Genomic DNA, 13,708 nt, shown 5'->3' with positions numbered 1-13,708 from the left:
ACTAGGCATTAGTCTATAGAAGGAGAAGGCAGAGTGGAATGCATATCAGAGAAGGTGTCCTGGATACCAGGCTTCCCCCTTACACATGATGACTTCTGCTGAAGGGAACTGTCATAGTTAGGGTTTTATTGCTGTGAAGAGACACCATGACCATAGCAACTCTTATAAAGGACAGCTGTAGGGGTTTGGTCTGTTTTGTCCTGGTGGCATGCAGGTAGACGTGGTGAAGGAGCTGAGAATTCCACATTTTCATCTGCAGGCAGCAGAAGTGAAAGTGATACTAGGCCTTGCTTGAGCATTGGAGACCTCGAAACCCACCCCTACAGTGTCACACTTCCTCCAGGAAGCCACACCGAATAGTGCCATACTCTGGACCAAGCATTCAAACAGGACTCTCTGGTGATCATTCCCATTGAAACTACACAGGAACTCTGATGAAATTGATTGCTAGGGTTAAGATGGGAACGCGGGCCTCTGCCTGTGGACGCAGGACCAGTGTGGGCTTCTAGAATTATTCTGTGAACATAATCCCATTTCTGCCAGGTTTGATCAAGTGAATGCCTTTAACTCCAGCATTTGGGAGGGAGAGGCAGGTGGAACTCTATTGAGTTTAATGTCAGCTTGGTTTACATATTGAGTTCCAGATAAGCCAAGTTACACAATGAGACCCTGTCTCAAAAAAAAAAATCTATCGGGCAGTGGTGGTGCACACTTTTAATTCCAGCGTACTGGTTAACAGGCAGGTGAATCTCTTAAGTTTGAGGCCAACCTGATCCAAAGAGCAAATTCCAGCATGGCCAGATTTACAAAAAAAAAAAAAAAAAAAAAAACCCTGTCTTGAAAAACTAAAAAGGGGACTGGAGAGAGAGCTCAGTGGTTAAGAGCACTGGCTGCTCTTCCAGAGGTCCTGAGTTCAATCCTCAGCACCCACATGGAGTCAGCAGTGGCTGAAGAGACTTGGGAAGTGGTTCTGTCCCGTGGGCTTGTATTATGGTGAGGAAAGCGAGTCGTGACTGCCACTTGGGTAGAGGTGCACAAAGTAACCTTAACCTGGACCTTTTTTCATTGCCCTTATTATCCATGCCTGATTTGTATCCACAGAATCCCATACTTTGCATTCCTCATTCCTTTGTGTGTGTGTGTGTGTGTGTACACACACACACACACACACACATATGCACCCCAACATGTCCTTAAATTTTGATTTTTACCTAGTCTTTGTTTTAAAAAAAAGAAAAAAAAAGTAATGTAGCTGGGTGTTGGTGGCGCACGCCTTTAATCCCAGGCAGAGGCAGGCGGATTCTGTGAGTTCGAGGTCAGCCTGGTCAATAACTTTATAACTGAGTTCCAGGACAACTAGGACTGTTACATGGAGAAACTGTGTCTCAAAAAGTCGATAAATAAATAAAATAGAGGAGAAGAGGAAGTGTGAGATGGCCATGGTAATTTTAATTCTAGCACCAGGAGGCAAAGGCAGATCTCTCTGAGTTTGAAGCCAGCCTGGTCTTCATAGCAAGTTCCAGGCCAGCCAGGCTACAGAGTAAAATCCTGACTTAAAGGAAGAAAAAAAAAAGCCTTTATTGTCCATCTTTCACTCACCAAATAGTTGAAAGATTTTTATCCTTATGGTCAAAAATGCTGTTAGGAAGGGGCTGGAGAGATGGCTCAGTTGTTAAGAGCACTGGCTGCTCTTCCAAAGGTCCTGAGTTCAATTCCCAGCAACCACATGGTGGCTCACAACCATCTATAATGGAATCTGGTGCCCTCTTCTGGCCTGCAGGCATACATGCAGACAGAATACTGAGAATACTGTATACATAATAAATAAATCTTTAAAAAAATGCTGTTAGGACATGAGTTCCTTCAAGGGAATCGAAATGAGATCCCAAATAAATGACCATTGGCACTAGAGTGCTTTCAGGGTTTTAAGTTCAATAGTAGAGGGTGAATTAGTCTCTTAAAGGGTGTGTGGCATGTGTGCCTCAAAACACAGATGGGGGCAGCTTTGTGGTGGCAACTACGTACTGCCCAGAACTTTTGCTTCTTTCGTTGGTATTTGCTGAACACTGACTGCAAACTGCAAGACATATGTTCATTTATCTCTCCGTGTAGTACATAGTTCTTGAGTGTATGTTTGGGCCTGAGACTATAAATAAACAGAAACTACATGCTTACAACCATTGCACTCTGGAATTCATAATCGTGTGTGTTTATTGGTAAGAGAGATGCAAATACGTAATTGTCTCTGCTGAAGTGATTAAAGAGGCATGTTTGCAATCTCTATCCCTTGAGATTTAGGCAGGAGGATGACAGATAGGAGGATCTCCTGATCTACATAGGAAATCATGTGAACAATAAAATCAGCCCTCAGCCTCCTTCCAGAGGATGTTTGGAGACTATGTAATGGGGAGGTAGAGGTCGCTTGAAGGATGCTGAAGTTAAGCTGATGGCTGTTGGGGCTAGAGCGGGAATATTGCAGTTGGAAAAAAATGGACTGATTAAGATGTTGTAAATGTGTAGGCTTCCCTCTTCTCTCAGGAGACAAAAGACATCAAGACTCTTTTCTTTAAAACTTCAGTTAAAAGCCGGGTGGTGGTGGCGCACGTCTTTAATCCCAGCACTTGGGAGGCAGAGGCAGGAGGATCTCTGTGAGTTCGAGACCAGCCTTGTCTACAAGAGCTAGTTCCAGGACAGGCTCCAAAACCACTGAGAAACCCTGTCTCAAAACACCAAAAACAAACAAACAAGCAAACAAAAAACAAACAAACAAACAACAAAAACCACTTCAGCTAAAGCCAAGGAATTCTCTCGGTCCTGTGTTGATATATTGGACCCTTTTATCATAGCCTTCTTATGTGCTAGGACCACCTTTGTTAAGTTTAACTTCAGCAACAGTGAGGTAGAATGTCATTATTCCCATTTCACAAATGAGTCTCAGTTTAGATGAGGCAGGATTGGTTTCAGGTTAGTCTCTGGGTCTGGCTACGTTTAGACTTGTTTGCTTCCAAGCTGCGATCCAGAACTTTTGGTGTTCTGACCCTATCTATGTTCTTTGCTAATATCCTATTTTGAAAGTGCAAAGAGGAGCTTTGAGGTCTCTCCATAGGCAGAGTTCGGAAAGGTTGAACGCCTTCTTCTAGAACACATTTTCCATCCGGAACTAAAGAGCGAGAGCTTTGTTTCCCGACGAAGAGAAAAACATTAAGGGACCGGAAGTTACTTGTATTAGCCTCCGTCCTAGTCTCCCAGACCCGGGTGAGGCCGTAGCGGACTGCCCTTTCCCAAGATGGCTTCGAAGATTGGCTCGAGACGCTGGATGCTGCAGCTGATCATGCAGCTGGGTTCGGTGCTGCTCACGCGCTGCCCCTTTTGGGGTTGCTTCAGCCAGCTCATGTTGTATGCTGAAAGGGCCGAGGCGCGCCGGTGAGCGCGCCCACGAAGCCGTCGAATGCGGTGGGGGGCGGTACGGCCTGTCCCAGGAACTGGGGTGCGGTGATGTTGGGGGAAGCTGGGGCCCAGAAATTGGGACATTTGGACTGGGTGGAATTGGTATTCAGACAGGTTGGGAAATGTTCTGGTCCCACAACATAACCAGGGCTATATTTCCAACTGCAATGTAATATAGCCGCAACAGTGAGGAGGGTCTCCAGTTTCTGGGGGGCCCCGAAGCTTGCGGGAACTTAAACATTTACCATTCATTCTGTCCTCATTGCTCCCTACTTTCGCCTGCTTTCGGTTCACAGGAAGCCCGACATCCCAGTGCCTTACCTGTATTTCGACATGGGAGCAGCTGTGCTGTGTGCTAGCTTCATGTCCTTTGGAGTGAAGCGGCGCTGGTTTGCGTTGGGTGCGGCTCTCCAGCTGGCCATCAGCACCTATGCCGCTTACATCGGGGGCTATGTCCATTACGGGGACTGGCTAAAGGTGAGCACATAAATTCTAGAAGAGATTTAGCTATGGGGGAGGAGCTGCAGAGTCCTGGGGCACGTGTGGTCCTCCCAAACCTGAAGTCTGAGGCATTAGGTTTGTAGCTGTTATTAGAGTGCAGACGTGGCAGACACATAGAGACCTCACAGACCTCCCTTGTAGAGTGTGACAGTGGACACCCCGAGATGAGAAATGGACCTCTCTGAAATCATGCCACAATGTACTGGTGGGACCTGTAACCCGGAGTTACCTGTTTCCCAGAATCCTTTAAGCCACTACTTTATTAATCCCAGACTCATAAAGCAAAAGAGACTTTAGAGAATACCTAGCCTATTCATCAGGTTTTATGATATGTAATTAATATTAGTGCAGATTTTTTTGTCTGCAAATGCAGAAGCAGTACTGGCCACTGAGAGCCTGAAGGTAAGGTGGTATGGAGCCACTGCCTTCAAGGACTGGATTGTTAGTCCAGTAGGGGAGGCAGATGTGTGGGCCGCTTTGCATAGAACAGTGGGCCTGTTTTGTTTGTTTGCCTCTTTTTAGGACAGGGTTTCTCTGAGTAGCCCTGGCTGTTCTGGCACTTGCTCTGTCGACCAGTCTGGCCTTGAACTCACACACAGAGATCTGTCTGCCTCTGTCTCCGGAGTGCTGGTATTAAAGGTGTGCGCAACCACTGCCTGGCTAGTAATTCTTGTTTTAGTTGGTATAGAGTTTATATTACATAGAGGCAAGAACTCTGGGGTGGAGACTAGGGGTGGAGGAGGTGGCAACATGTGGCATCTGGGTTTTGCCACTTACTTTCTGTAGGACCCTGGACAGTTTTCTTATCTCCTCTCAGCCCTCAGTTTCTGCCTTGTAAAGAGAATTTCTCTCTGCAGTACCTGTCCACTACACTTGGAATAGGTAAGAGGGTTTATCAGATAGAACGGGATGACTGGAAGGGAGCAGTTCTGTGTTCTTGACAACCAAGAGAAATGTAATGATTGCAGTTCTTGACTGGGCCCCTTTTTTCCTGACCTTAGGTCCGTATGTACTCACGCACAGTTGCCATCATTGGTGGCTTTCTGGTGCTGGCCAGTGGGGCTGGGGAGCTATACCGTCGGAAACCCCGAAGCCGTTCTCTGCAGTCCACTGGCCAGGTGTTCCTGGGCATCTACCTCATTTGTGTGGTAGGTTGGGGTTCTATTGATTGGAGGCACCTGTGTGGGGAGTGAAACGTAAGCTTATGCCTGGCAGAATCCTGGCACTTGGTAGAACAAGGCCTTGCAGGTAATTTCCGGTGGCTCCTAGAGATTGCCCCTGACAGCTTCTGGTTCTCAAGGGCCTCCAAAAACCTTATGCCTGGCTGTGGGTCCCTCCTTCCCACATTATTTTCACCAGCTAGATAAGGAGTTGAATTGACCATTCAGTCCCAATCCTGAGAGTCCGATAAATGGTGTCATTTTCTCAATGTCTTCGCCTCCAGAGGACTGAGAGAGGGGACAGAGAGGTGTGGTGCAACTCTGCCACCTAGAGCTGATGGGGTCTCGTAGGTAGTCAGGTAGTCCTTCCTGGTGCTTGGGAAGGCCGGTGGAGATGATAGGAGACAGATAGGCTTCAAGCACTTGACCTCATCATAGGAACCAGGAATCATATTCCATGTGCGGGGTTCTATGTGGGCTTCCGTGGTGTGTCTATTCAAAAGTGGGAGTCTCCGTCTGACTGTGGAGACACACTTCCTTCTTTCAGAAGCTCCCAGGGGCGCAGAGCTCAGCCTTACCTCCTGGGGCCCTATAGTCAGAGGGGGAGACAGGCCATACTTTCAGAGGGTCCCCATCCTGAGAGGGGACTTCGAGGCTCACTTTACAGGAGCCGACTTGTGGGTACCACCTCAGGGGGGACCCTCACCTCCTGCACAGTCTCTAAAGGTGCCGTGTCTCTAGGCCTACTCGCTGCAGCACAGCAAGGAAGACCGGCTGGCATACCTGAATCATCTTCCAGGAGGGGAGCTGATGGTCCAGATGTTCTTCGTGCTTTATGGGGTCCTGGCCCTGGCTTTCCTGTCAGGTTACTATGTGACCCTGGCTGCCCAGATCCTGGCTGTGTTGTTGCCCCCGGTCATGCTGCTCATTGATGGCAACATCTCCTATTGGCACAACATGCGGCGCGTCGAGTTCTGGAACCAGATGAAGCTGCTCGGCGAGAGTGTGGGCATCTTCGGGGCTGCTGTCATCTTGGCTACTGATGGCTGACTTTCACAGGGAGAGGCTGATTTGGGCACAGGGGGCCACTGAGGGCCACCTTACCTTCCTCCTTGCTGGCCCAGTTGCTGCTTATTTATGCCTCTTTTTTTTTTAAAAAAACTTTTTTTGTTTTTTATTTTTTTTTTTTATTAGTTAAGGTTTCTTCCCCAAGTTTGTGGCTCAGACCTTGGGAAGATGGAACCCCTCATGCTAATGCCTCATAGGGTTATTTCCTTCTTACCTGTTTTAGGGAAGAGCTGAGGTCAACTGCCCCTCCCCTATGTGTCCTGGGAGGGAGGAGTCCCTGAGAAAGGAGTAAGGCAGAGCTGGGGTGCAGGTACTAGCAGTGGGGGACAGAGGAATATCTGGAAGTAAGCAAATGTGAAAATTCCTTCTGGACCCTGGCAGATGCAGCTAAACTAAACAGAGCTTTTCAGACTGGGTGTGTATGTGTGTGTCTTCACACATGTAGAGGAAACAGTGCTTTTCAGACTGGGTGTGTATGTGTGTGTCTTCACACATGTAGAGGGAGCCCTGCAAAGAGGGGCAGGGTGACTGGTGCTACAGAAGTCACATGGGCCCTTTGGGGGTTTGCTGGGGCAGAAGCAATCCCAGCTCTCTGACCCCCACTGTGGAGCTGGCCCTGGTGTGCTCTGGGATGTGCAGGGTGGAGCAGGCCTGCCAGGCTGCCTGCTGCTGCATCCGCTCTCAGCTCCTTGGTTGGGTAGGTGGAGCACCCTCCTAAACACCAGACCACATGGTCCTCCGAAAATAAACATTTTATACAGACGTTTTGCCTTGGCTTCTGTTTTCCCCATGGGGCACTTTACCATTGACTGGAATTGATTTGGGGTTTCTTGAAAGATCATCTTGGGTTAAGCCCCATTCTGGTCCTCCTAGGATTCCCTCACTACCCCCAGTTCTGAGAGTTCCCAAATTTCTTCAACTATCTTTTTGTTTGTTTGTTTTGTTTTGTTTTTCAAAACAGGGTTTCTCCATGTAATGGTCCTGGCTGTCCTGGAACTCGCTCTGTAGACCTGGCTGGCCTTGAACTCACAGAGGTACACCTGCCTCTGCCTCCTGAGTGCTGGGATTAAAGGGCTTGTGCTGCCGCCACCCGGGCTCTTTTTTTAAAAAAAAAAAAAATAAACAAAACAAAACATTCTAGGGGTTGTGTATACCTTTACTCCCAGCACTTGGGAAGTAGAGGCAGGCAGATCTCTTGAATTTGAGGCCAACCTGGTCTATAGAGTGAGTTCCAGGACAGCCAGAGCTACATAGAGAGGCTGTCTCTGTTTGTTATTGTTGAGACAGGATTTCTCTGTGTAACCCTGGCTGCCCTGGAACTTGCTCTGTAAACTGGCCTCAAACTCACCGAGATCCTCCTCCCTCTGCCTCCCGAGTGCCAGGATTAGAGGCATGCGTCACCACATCCAGCATTAATTTTGGTTTTGAGACAGCATCTCACTCTGTAACCTAGCCTGGTCTCAAGCTCCTGTTCCTCCTGCCTCCACTTCCTGGATGCCGAGGTTACAGGCATGTCTCTGTGTCTAGCTTTTTTTACGCTTTTGATTTCCCCAATCCCTTTTATAGCCTGTCTTCCCTTCTTTGCCTGTTGGGGGCAGCTCTTTTGAAAAACTCTGGCTAGGGCAGCTAGAAAGCATATTAATGTCATATTACATTTGAGGAAATGGGAGATCCAGAGAAAGTAGGCAGCTTGCCTCAAATCACAGCAAATCCAGCTGGAGTTAGGTGACTGGTCTTGTCTGCGGAATTTCCAAACCTAGACGAGTCCTTGGAACACAGAATGTCTAAGGGAAGACAGGCTGCTCTTGGCCCTTGGGCCAGTCACCGTCTCTGGTGTACCATGGTGGTCTTATAAAGTCACCTGGTCTATCAAAATTGTTGAAGTGTTGAACAAGGGCTGGAGGTAGCACAGTTGGTGTCCCTGGGTTCAATTCCCATCCAGTGGGAATAAATCCGGGCTAGAAGCATATCCTTGTGGTCTCAGCACTTCAGGAAGTGAAGCAGGAAGGTAAAAGTTCAAGGTCACCAGCTGTAGCTACAAAGTGAATCTCAAGGGCTACACACTGCCTCAAGAAGTGTGTGTGTCTGAAGGGGTGGGCTGGAGCGATGACTCAGTGGTTAAGAACACTTGCTGTTCACATGAGGCCTAGAGTTCAGATCCCAGCACTGACTGCAGATGACTCATAAATGCCTGGAATTCCAGCTCTAAAAGATCTAATACTTTGCCCTTCATAGGTACATGTGTAAACACACACAGACATAAATAAAATACTTTTTAAATATATAAGGGTATTTTGCCTGCATGTACATTTTACACTGTGTTTAGGCCTGGTGTCCATGGGGGCCAGGAAAGGGTGTCAGTCTAGGGGACTGGAATTATGGATAATTGAGAACCACCATGTTGAAGCTAGGAATAAAATCTGGGTCCTATGGAAGAGTAGCTAGTGCTCTTAACCACTGGGCCACTTCTCCAGCTCCCATTATAAAAATGAATTTTAAGAATGTTTGGGCCTCAGTGACAGCACTGGCTGCCCCTTCAGAGGATCAGTTCGGTTTCCAGCATCCATGTCACGTGGCTCACAACCATCTGTAACTCCAGCTCTAGGAGATCTTATATCTTCTTGCCTCTGTGGGTACCTGCACGAAATGCGCGCGCGCGCGCGCACACACACACACACACACACACACACACATTGTTTGAAAGAAATCTTCAAAAGCATTGAGTGAAAACCCTCTGGGCTCTGGCTTCTTGCCCAGCCGAGGAGTATTGGTTTTATAAAGATGACAGATGACCTGCGGTGGATGACTAAGTCTGGACTTTTAAGCCAAGGCCTTCTTGTGATTTCTCTGGGTTCTTAAAGGTAAATATGTCATTTTTGTTAGCTGGAATTTTCGCCTTTATGTGAAAGGGTCTGTGGGGAGCGGGGGGCGTCCCCCACAGTGACAGGTAACTGGTTTGTGGAGAATGTTTCCTAACCTAGGAGTGGGAGAACCCCTCTAGGGGCTGCTGATCCCTAAGTGAGGAGACAATGGGAGTGTTAACCCTCGGTGCCTTCCAGCTCCATCCAGGTATCCTTTGGTCCCTGGCTTTCAAGCACCTGTTCCAGAGGGTCACTATCTTTAAAAAGAAATCTTAAAACATCAACTGGGGGTATAGCTTAGCAGTAGACCACTTGCCTAGAATGTCCCAGGCCCTACGTGACATCCCCAACATTGAGAAAAGATCTCCCCTACCCCGAAATCCTTACTGTAATTTAAGTCTTGTTGCTTTGTTTTTGAGACAAGGGTGACTGACTCAGACAAGCATTTGCATTTTAATCAAGGCCTCCTGAAGAATTGCAAGACTCAACGGAAGTGAAACGAGTGGCAGATCAGGCAGGCTTAGATGCTGTGTAAGATGAAGGAGCCTCAAGACAACATAGAGGCCACAGAAACTGGCCTGCCCTTATGGTTACCTTAAGTAGAGCCTTGGAAGGCGATCCCAGCCCCATTTCCGAGACTGAACATCGAGGGTCATCTGGTTGTGGCTTTGGAGCTGGGTCTTTGTCCGCTTCAGTCTGTGTTTGTCCCGTTCCAGTGCCTCTGCAGCTTCCTCCCCTACGTTGCTGGAGTCACCCCTAGCAGGAATGTCTTTTGGTCCACCCTGGCTCTCCCAGGATTTACAGGGCCCATGATGGCGGGTCAGCTGCCTGGGTCAGAAGCTGGCTTGCAGAAAGAGTCCGGCAGCCCCTTGGCATGGTTGACCAGTTCATAGGAATCCCGGATGTCAGCCAAGCCAAACCAGAAGAAGATCCACTGCTTGTTGGAGAAGCTGCCATCACTGTGCTTGAAGTACCTGGGTGTGGAGGCAGAAGCCTCTTAGGACAACGGTTTGCTTATTCAATGTTTTCAGGATATTTATCTACTACATGGCATCCCACTGGGACCAGATGTTTGTTCTTTTTATCCTAAGAACAGCGACCAGAGCATCTGATGAAGCCCACATTGCCAGGTTAGGTAACTTGCTAGGATCTCACAGCTAGGAAGGTGAGAGTACGAGGGGAGGGGGGGAAGGGAGGGCCTTCCCAGCTCACACCACTGCCTACTGTAGCGAAGGAGCTGGTACTTTGTTACTTTCTAGTGCCCACAGAGCAGAGCCTGAGGGCTGAGGATGCGGTTGCTGAATGAATGAGGAAGGCGTTCCTAAGAGAGAGCCTGGAGTGACCAGCGTGGCAGCTGAGCCTGAGAGAGCTGGGAGGGTTTGGGATTGATCAGAATCCTGGTTCATTGCCACTTGCTTCAAAGAAAGCAGAAAAGTGGAATTGAAGAATGTCACTAGGTAACCTTGACCTCAGAGGAGACTACCCTGAAGAAGGGAAGCTAGTGGAGGAAATGAAGGAATGAATGAAGAATGGATGGATGGATGTCCAGCTGCGCTGCTGGTAAAGCCAGGGGCGTGGCTGGCGGGGAGGGGGGGCGCTCTGGGAGGAGGAGGGCAAGGCCTACCAGGGATTGATGGGGTTGGTGACCCGTGAGCGCCAGAACAACGTCTGCAGGTCCCTCCGAAGGCACTCCCACAGCATCTGGCCGGAACCTTGGCCCTGGCGGCTGGAGCTCACCACGAATTTGTCCAGATAAGGGGTACCCCCCAGTACAGGCTCCACTGTCAGAATGGCTGCTGCGTTGTACCTGGCGCAGCGGGAGAGAGGCAGGCTGGGACTTTCCCTTGGCCTGAAGCTGCCCTGCTTAGGACTTTGGGCCCTGCCCTCTGGGGCCCAGAGTCTCACCCCTCAGAGACATAGATCGAGTGTAGCCGTGGGCGCAGCGACTCCAGATAATCGTCCCGGAGCTTCTTGCCGAAGCTGGTGTTGACTAGGTTCACGAGACGGCCCTGGTCAAGGCTGTCCAGGCTGTGCACTCGCAGCGTGCGCTCAGCGTTCTTAAACAGGGTTCCACAGCCTGGGGAGATTGGAGAGTCGGGCCAGAGTCAGGTCCACCGCTAGATGCGCTTTCAGCCCATCTCCCCAGTTCTCAAGTTCCTTCCTCCAGTCCTTACTCTGGGTTCTCTCACCGCCCCCCCCCCCCCCCATACCCACTCCACACGCCCCCTCAAGTTTCCACAGCACCGGGAAGCCATTGGTACAGCCTTTCTCCCACAGCTTTCAACCCATTTGTGAAAGTCGCCGCTTCTGCTGGCCGGCTACCAGGCCTGGTGGATGCTCACCCCTTGGGACTCAGCCCAGCCCACCTTCTTACAGCCCTCACCCTTGTTACTAAAAAGCTCTGTGAGCAGTGTGCTGGCGGCAGTGATGACAGCGGAGGAGTAGTGTGGCAGGCGGCTGAGCAAGTCCACGATGAGCCGAATCTGCTGCCGTTCTTTGACGCTCAGCCACTCTGCGTTGGTAACGAGATCAAGGTCGGCGGGCAGCTTCACGTTGCTCAGGATCTAAGTCGGGGGAGAAGATGAGCCCCCAGCCTCCGGCAGATAGTAGGCCCTGCCCTATGGACCTCTCTTTGACCATTTAACCTTTACTTCCTCCCAGAGTCCTCTACTTGGAAAGGCTCAGATCTGGCCACTAAGGGTCAACCTCTCCTCTCCTCCTCTTCCATTAGCCCTTCCTACTCTATTGACTTGAGAGTGACTGTGACCTGCCGTGGAGTCACGCTGAGGACTCTGTCTTGCATAGTGTCGTAAGGTGGCACGGGAGAGGGGCACACCTTCTGACTGGTATCCCGCAGGCCTCCTGAATTATTGAGGAAGATGATTTTGGTGGGCTGCAGGGCTTTGGCCAGGGACGCCGTCACTTCCAGCGAGTCAAGCAGCACTGACCGGCGCGCAGCTGTCTCCCCAATAGGGCACAGGATTGGGATGCTGTTGGACTCCAGGCACCACTGCAACAGGTCTGTCTCCACCGAGACGATGCCACCGTAGCTGTGGGCCAGATGTGGTGCTCAAGCCAGCAGAGTGGACCACTCTGAGGATGCCAGGATGGGCTGGGTTAACACTAACCTGGCATGGGGGGCCGGCTCTGCAGCGCTCAGCACTGATCCACCGCCAAAAAAGGGCACAGCAGTAGCAGCATTATGCCGTAGCTCATCCACCAGCACCTTGCAGCTCTGAGCAAGCTGTGCCTTAGCTTCCCAGAAGGAAAGACAGCCCGAAGGTGCCGTGGGGGCCGGCAGCCCCAGGACCACCAGAGGTTTCATGTCCATGCGTTGCAGGAAGGCCAGGGCGAAAGCCAGGTTAGACACCGCCTGCGGGCACTGGAACACCACCTCATCCACCTGTACAGGGGCGGGCGTTCAGGGACACAAACTGGCTCTAAGCTGCTGGTTTCTACTCGGACCTTGGGACCCTCAGTGACAGTACTCTACTCAGGTTCCTTCAGGCCCCACTTTTGGCCAACTGCTCCGCCCTTTGCCCGCTGGGTCTTGCCCACCCCCTTATCTAGCACTAGTGTTCCTCCCTCAGCTCCTCCCAGCGGCCTTGGACTCTGGGACATCTTGGGGGGAGGGGTGATGCGACAGCTCTGCCTACTGAACCCCTAACTGCGTCCGTGGTGAGGGGCCTTTCTCAGACATCTCTGAGGGAGGACTGGGTTCCCCATTCTCCTAATAGCGCCAGGAGCAGTTTCCGCGCCTCACGGTTTCCCTCTATACCCAGCACTAACTCTGTGCCCTTGCACTCGGGGTTCGCAGCTCGGCTTGTCGAAACTGACGACGACGACCAGCTTTCATCTCCTTGCTGTGACTGGGCGAACACCGAGATCGGCTTACCTCCATGACGGCAAAGGGCTTGTCCCTCGAGTGGTAGCAGGTCTGGAACTGCGTGAGCCAGTGGCGTGCCTCCCCTGGGCTGGCTCCACACTGGTTCAGGAAGGCCTGGATGTCCCGCTGCACCAGTGATCTGCCGCCGGGAGGCGCAGGGGATTCGAGGGGAACTGAAATTGGTATCCACGACGGCTCTTCGACGGCAGGAGACTGGACACGACCCTTTGCGCCCTCGGCGTCCTCTGTGCGAGCCCTGGCAGTGCTGAGCCGGCGTCCTGGGCTGGCGCTTTTCGCCCCGCGCCGCCGCGCGCTACCGCTCAGTCTCCTTGAGCCCCCAGGACCTCCCGGGCTGCGCAGCCTTCTGGCTGCAACAGTCGATCTCAGGGCTGTGGCCACCCACGCCGTCGCCATGACGACAACCAAACCCACTTGCCCCCCCACCCACAGGTGGCGGTCGGACTGCAGCGCACAGCACTGGGGGTTTCTTGCGGCTGAACTGGGCTGGATCAGACCAGGGGCGGGCGGAATAGGAGGCCCCGAGTGGCTTCTGGGTGCATTTGGGCGGGGCAATTTACAGCCCGGCAGGCGGGGCCTCTAGAATTCTCCGCCCCTGGGGGGGGGGGAAGAGATTGGTACCATTAGCGAGGGTCACGAGGGTCAGATTTAGAGTGGCGGAGCTCTTTAATCTACTGCCAATACCGGTTCCAGGAAGCGCTCAAGTGTCCCAGGTGTGTCTTTGCGAATTTGCAGGGTCGTACAGGCAGGTGTCATGAGTTGGAAGG

The 13,708-nt window shown here is 51.1% G+C and overlaps 2 protein-coding genes across 2 annotated transcripts; one reads left to right on the top strand and one right to left on the bottom strand.

The window, feature by feature from the left end:
• The first annotated feature begins 3,232 nt into the window (after positions 1-3,232).
• On the top strand, positions 3,233-6,928 carry Tmem101 (transmembrane protein 101). The gene is made up of 4 exons (XM_041635948.1): positions 3,233-3,423; positions 3,744-3,924; positions 4,950-5,096; positions 5,850-6,928. Exons 1-4 carry the CDS (start codon positions 3,287-3,289, stop codon positions 6,156-6,158), a joined length of 774 nt encoding a protein of 257 aa, XP_041491882.1. The 5' UTR covers positions 3,233-3,286; the 3' UTR covers positions 6,159-6,928.
• Positions 6,929-9,467: 2,539 nt separating this feature from the next.
• Nags (N-acetylglutamate synthase) lies at positions 9,468-13,436 on the bottom strand. Its single transcript, XM_041636060.1, has 7 exons — positions 12,933-13,436; positions 12,166-12,440; positions 11,874-12,087; positions 11,421-11,601; positions 10,943-11,114; positions 10,662-10,844; positions 9,468-10,011 (listed from the first exon to the last, which is right to left on the bottom strand). Exons 1-7 carry the CDS (start codon positions 13,335-13,337, stop codon positions 9,858-9,860), a joined length of 1,584 nt encoding a protein of 527 aa, XP_041491994.1. The 5' UTR covers positions 13,338-13,436; the 3' UTR covers positions 9,468-9,857.
• Positions 13,437-13,708: the final 272 nt, after the last annotated feature.

This window comes from Microtus oregoni, unplaced genomic scaffold (assembly GCF_018167655.1).
Source record: "Microtus oregoni isolate MIOR12 unplaced genomic scaffold, Mior012 000048F_ref0000485, whole genome shotgun sequence".
In the NCBI taxonomy this organism is placed as follows: Eukaryota; Metazoa; Chordata; class Mammalia; order Rodentia; family Cricetidae; genus Microtus; species Microtus oregoni.
This window is presented reverse-complemented; position numbering and strand designations above follow the sequence as displayed.